This window comes from Rutidosis leptorrhynchoides, chromosome 3 (genome assembly GCF_046630445.1).
Source record: "Rutidosis leptorrhynchoides isolate AG116_Rl617_1_P2 chromosome 3, CSIRO_AGI_Rlap_v1, whole genome shotgun sequence".
In the NCBI taxonomy this organism is placed as follows: Eukaryota; Viridiplantae; Streptophyta; class Magnoliopsida; order Asterales; family Asteraceae; genus Rutidosis; species Rutidosis leptorrhynchoides.
Window position 1 is genome coordinate 189,571,286 of NC_092335.1, and position 6,438 is coordinate 189,577,723.

Genomic DNA, 6,438 nt, shown 5'->3' on the forward strand with positions numbered 1-6,438 from the left:
TCAACCGGAACATCAAATGAGTATTACAATCATTTAATATTTATTTTTAATATATTTTATTTATATATAGATATTATAATAATTATTGTAATATCCTTTTTTATTTTATTTTACATAATTAATTTTAATAACAACATATAATATTTCAAATTATATTTCCAATTACCATATATATATATATATATACACACACACACATATCTATTTACAATTAATTGTTCGTGAATTGTCGAAACTGGTCGAGGTTAAATGAATGCAAGAAAATAGTTCAAAAATTTTGAGACTCAACATTACAGACTTTGCTTATCGTGTTGAAATCTTATAAAGATTAAGTTTAAATTTGATCGGAAATTTCCGGGTCGTCACAACTTCATCGTTCTCTTTATGGATTAAAACAAGCCCCTCGGGCTTGGTATCAATGATTTGTGGATTATGCTAAGTCTCATGGGTTTGTTAACAGTGCTTGTGATCATTCTCTTTTTATTTATCATCACGGGTCAGATATGGCTTATCTTCTCTTATATTTTGATGACATCGTTCTTGCCACTTCCAATGACAAGCTTCGATTGTGCCTCATATCCTTACTGTTCCATGAATTTGTTCTGAAAGACTTGGGCCCGTTACATTCTTTTTTGGGCATTAACGTCACTCGATTTTCAACTAGGATTTTCCTGAGTCAAGCCGCCTATGCAGATGCCATAATACAACGAGCAGGTTTAACTGGATGCAATCCAGTTTTGACCCCAGTGGACACGACTCGTAAGCTCAGTTCAATACAAGGTAGGCCCTTTGCTGATTCTACAGAATATAGAAGCCTGGATGGTGCATTGCAGCATCTTACTTTCACTAGACCTGACATTTTGTATGCGGTACAACATGTTTGTTTACATATGCATGATCCGAAGGAAGTTCACATGAATGTGTTGAAACGCATCATTCGTTATGTGCAATGTACTTTATCTCTCGGCTTACACATCACTCGATCCAGCTCTTCGAGTCTTATTACTTATACGGATGCAGATTTGGGTAGATGTCCCGACACTAGACGTTCCACCTCGGGTTATTGTGTATACTATGGTGATAACTTGATTTCCTGGTCTTCTAAACGCCAAACCACGATGTCTCGCTCTAGTGCTGAGGCTGAATATCGCAGAGTAGCAAATGTAGTTGATGAATCGTGTTGGCTTCGAAATCTACTTCTTGATTTACATTGTCCTATCCCAAAGGCTACTCTTGTTTTTTGTGATAGGGTTATAGTCATAAATAGGTTATATACTTTCAGTTTTGTCTCAATGTAGGCTATATAATTCAAAAAATACTAATGGAGGTTATATACTCTTAAAAGTTGTATCGATGTACACAAATTTAACAAGTTACCTGCTGAACCGGTAAAGTTAATTATTTAACATTTTTTTTGCATTTTATATGGCTACAAATAGGTCATATACTTTCAGTTTTGTTCCGATGTATGCTATATACTTTCAGTTTTGTTCGAATGTAGGCTATATACTTTCAGTTTTGTTCTGATGTATCACCAACGTCATTCTCCACATAGGATGCCACATCATCGTTTAATTGTTTATCCGGTTAATAAGTTTTGTTCGTTCATGTTAGTACACTTTATGAAAGTATATAGCCTACATTGGTATTTTTCGGGGTATATAGCCTACATTGGAACTAAAATGAAAGTATATGACTTATTTATGGCTTTAACCCTTTGTGATAATATGAGTGCCATTTATCTCTCAGGCAATCCAGTTCATCACCAACATACTAAACACATCGAAATGAATATTCACTTTGTCCATGAGAATGTTGCTAAAGGTCAGGTTCGAATATTGCATGTTCCTACACGATTTCAAATTGCCGATATCTTTACGAAGGGTCTTCCCAGATTATTATTTGATGAATTTCGTTCCAGTCTCCGCGTCTCGTTTGCGACGGCTACGACTACAGGGGAGTAATAGCTATAAATGTTATATTAGGCTAAAATATAGTGTAATCATCTATTGCCTAGAGTTTATCTTGTGAATATTTTGTATGTATCCAATCCTTAGATAAAAGATTCTTAGTTACCTAAGTTTAGGAGATTTGATGTAATCTTTATGGGTGTAACACCCTGATTTTTTTTTATCACAGCGGAAGGAAATATTTAATTACCAAAATAACCCTGGTTAACGTTTACAAACCATAGTTAATAATTCATCTTAGTTAACATTATTACAACATTCTAAAACGTCGGTGTTATTTAAAAATGCTACAAAATAGAAAACATCAGAGTCATCGCATAGTCAAACATGTCTTCTAATTTGTCCGCAACACCTGTCCTAGACAGCAGTACCTAAACCTGCAAGGGGTGGAAATGTTGGGGAATTAGCACAACTGCTAAGTGAATGTATACTATCTAACAGACCAAGCATAAGCAACTGAACATGCAAGGGTCACAATTATGCTAACGTCCTGAACTAGCATACAACAACAACAACTGACAATATGAGGATCCGCGGCTTGTACGAGCACACTACTTAGCTGATCAGGCTACAGTCTACCGATAGTCCGCTTTACTGATTCCACTGCATAACTGTCCAGACACAACACATGCGTCCATCTATGCTATACTGAACAATCAGTAACATCATGACCCGACCAGGCTACCACAGTCGACCTCACATCAACCCTACCTTGCCGCCTCAGTTGGTGTCCAACTAACAGTGCGCACATAAGATCACAAATAACCAGTCATGTAATCGTCCTAACTAGCATGGTAATATCTAACTACACATGGTAATTATACTGGATATAAACATAAAGGTAAAGAGTCTGAACAAGAAGCGTGTCAGCTACTTAATACTCTATCCGGAGATAAACCCACTCACCGAATACCAGCAACTAGCTCAGATAATCTATCACTGAGCGGCTTTCTTATCCTTATCACCTGAACATAAGGCAATTCAAGTTAGTTTCTGTCAGTTAACACAAAACAACACAGTACAGAAAATCAGTCAGAAAAAGTGTCACTAAAAGTCCACCTAACACTTATTCATTTTCAGAATTTACATTCTAGTTATCATAAGTCACGCGGGCAGCATAACGGCTAGACATCAACACTTGGTTAAATATTTTGCCCATAAAGACACACGGTCGACTGAGTCACACAGTCGGTCGACTGTGTCCACACACTCGGTCGAGTGTCACCTCACACGGTCGACTGACTAAATTAAATCATCAGGTCAGAACTCAGACACACTCGGTCGAGTGTGTCACTCAACTGTTCGATCGTCTACACAGTCGGTCGAGTGTCAGGAGACACTCGGCCGAGTGTGTTCATCTGATGGAGAATATGAACACAGCTACGGGTTTAACCCAAAATTCGCCATTTCTTGCTCTAGAGCTCGTTTCTTACCTTAAAACTGACCAAATTAAGTACACTAAACATCACTAAGCATAAACCCACAAGATTTTGACACAAACAACATCAAAATTAACCAATTTGACACTAAAACCCACTTTAACAAAACCTAACACAAAAATCTCATTTTCTCAAAGATTAAAGCTTGACACACTTTGAATCTTACCTTAAAAGATTCAGTAAACTGTAAGGAACAAGATGATACAAGAGATTTGAGCTCTAGAACACAAATTGGAAATCTAGAGTTTGATGGAATGAGATGAGAGTGTACGGGGTATTTGGGAATTTTCTAGTGAAATGGAGAAAATAGGAGAAGAAAGGCGGCATAATACACTTATTTAGGGTTAAAATCCCATACCCCACAACACACGGGTATTTACCAGCTGATAACTTTCGTACTTAATTTGACTGCCCTAACGGAGTCCAAATTAAATAAATGAACCTGTTCTGTGACCCTTGTCACAAACTGGTCTTAACCAAATAATAAAATAACATTACACAAATAAATAAAATAAAGGCATAAATAATCGCACAAATATGCCTAAGGGCAAAATAGTCATCTTACGTCTAGGCCCAATATGAGGATGTTACAATGGGTATATATACACATCGTATGTATCAATGAAAAGCAAGCATTCAATTATTAATATCTATCACATCATCATCATCATCGTCGTCGTCGTTGTCGTATTCGTCATCATCGTCGTCGTCATCGTATTCGTCATCACCATCGTCATCATCGGCAACATCATTACGCCGTTACAACACATCGTTACGTTACACACTTACATTACATTGTGACATTATACTGTTATAATGCACCGTTACATTACACCGGCATCATCATTGATATTGCTCTAAACATACATATTATTCGACGCAATATCAGTCATATTTCATCAGCTTTTATCATTTAAAAAGACATTCAACGTATAATATTCAAGAAAAACGACAAAAGTGGACAAGAGCTTGAAGTTTGAAGAAACGATGATAAAATGATAGTTTTAACCAAATTTATATCAAGAAACGTTTATCCGAATGAAAGTACAAGATAGATGAAGAAAAGAGTTCAAATGGAAAGTGCCAAGTCAGTACACGTCAATACGGGATCAACAAAGAACAAACGAAAAAGAAAAATAAAGGAAACTGTCATTAACACATACGCGAATCGTGTAGGTCTACACGAAACGCGTAGTAATTTGTTCTTACGCGAATCGTGTAGCCATACACGAAATGCGTAGTATTAGGCAGAACATAATCATTGATTCAGATAAGGGCGGCTGGCTTTTGAGTTTTAAAACAATTCTTTTGTTGAATTGTGATACAGCAAGGAACCAATTAAGCTCAACTACTCCCTTCTATTCATGTTAAATACGGAGTATGTACAGAGAGGGAGAACACACAGGACACATATCAATTACTATACAAAAATTGTTACTTTAGTTACTTTATATTTTTCAAGTACTCCGTATAATTTAGTTCCATATTATAGTTGAAGAATTAAGATAGTTTCAAATATTAAGGGTGTATTGTTCGTGATTACGGGTGTTATTATTGTAATTTTCTACCGTTTGAAGTTAATGAAAGTGAAGATATTTTAGTAAGTTTACTCTGTTAAAATTATCGTTGTTATTATGTTTGCATATCCATATTTTTATGTTTACCCTAGCGTAATGAATAGCTAAATTTTCATAGTGTTAGCTTAGATGTAGAGCCCCTAGTGAAATGGATTGTTACCATTTGTAAAAGTTAAAATGTAACTTTAGTATTTTTAATATTGAGCCTAGTTAAAAGAACCATTATTGTATAATTAGGTATTTAACTCTTGCCACTTAATTTATTAAATTTAAATAATGAAAGTTGTTTTTATTTACATAAATTAAGCTTCAACATTAAAAATGATCTAGAAGAATTTATGGATAAGTTATTAACACCAATTTAGAAATAAACTTCGGTGGTTTGGGTAATATCAATAATTATATGATAGTGAAATTATAAAAAGGGAAACCGTTATAATTTGGGTATTGGCGAAAGTCAAAACTAGACTAGGTCTCAATTTAAATACTTAAGGAATAGTAGCTATCTAAAAAGAATCCGATGAAAATTAGATTTATTTTAGTTAGTTGTAACCTTATATTTTTTCGAAAGAAAAATATAAAGTTTATTACTAAAACATTTTAAATAGGGCGTAAACTCAAAACAATCCATGGACCTAGGGTTGACACATTTAAGTAAACACTCCCATTTATCCCATTTATATTTATTATAAAAGTATTATTATTATTATTTACGAATTATTATTATAAAATATAAAAGATTACATAAAAATACTTAAAATTCGTACCAGACTGTTTGTCACATCGTATAAGTCATACGCGAAACGTGTATGATTACACGAAACGCGTACGCCTGTTTATCAAACTGTACGATCAGATCTACACAATTCGTGTAAGGTTTAAGATATACGCGATACGCGTATAAATACGCGAAACGCGTAGACAGTAATCCGGCTACAGTACCAGTAGGGTTAAAATTAGGGTTTTAATTATTTAATTAGTTTAAAATTAGGGTTTTAGCCTTTTTACTATTATATTTAGGTTATTACTATATAATTTATATTAGTTCTTATAAAATACTTTAATACATGTTAAATCCTAATAATTAGTGTTAATTATAATACTTTATAATTAGAAATTAGTTTACAATTAGTTAATCATTTTAATTCCTTTTAATTTGTATTAATCTTTTTAAACATGTCATTTAATTAATTTAAATAAGTTTATATTATAATTGCTCAAAACAAAATTTTAAACATATAGTTTTATTAAAAGTTACTATTTTACTAATTACCATTTAGTAATATAATTAATACATCATAATTAGTATAATTTCATTTAGTTCCTTTTTAAGTTAATTATTTTAATCTTGTAATTTTATTTAGTAAATTAGTTTAAGTTATTTTCTTTTACTATTATTTTATAAATTCCTAATCCAAAACCCCCTTTAAATAAGTTTGACATCAAAGACTA

The 6,438-nt window shown here is 33.4% G+C and overlaps 1 protein-coding gene across 1 annotated transcript; it reads left to right on the forward strand.

Moving 5' to 3' along the window:
* Positions 1 to 503: 503 nt before the first annotated feature.
* Positions 504 to 1,298, forward strand: LOC139900707 (uncharacterized mitochondrial protein AtMg00810-like). Its single transcript, XM_071883467.1, has one exon. It carries the CDS (start codon positions 504 to 506, stop codon positions 1,296 to 1,298), a length of 795 nt encoding a protein of 264 aa, XP_071739568.1.
* The last annotated feature ends 5,140 nt before the right edge of the window (positions 1,299 to 6,438 follow it).

Coding starts and splice junctions, on each gene's coding strand:
- LOC139900707 (XM_071883467.1), top strand. CDS start 504: ATGGCTTATCTTCTCTTATATTTTGATGACATCGTTCTTGCCACTTCC.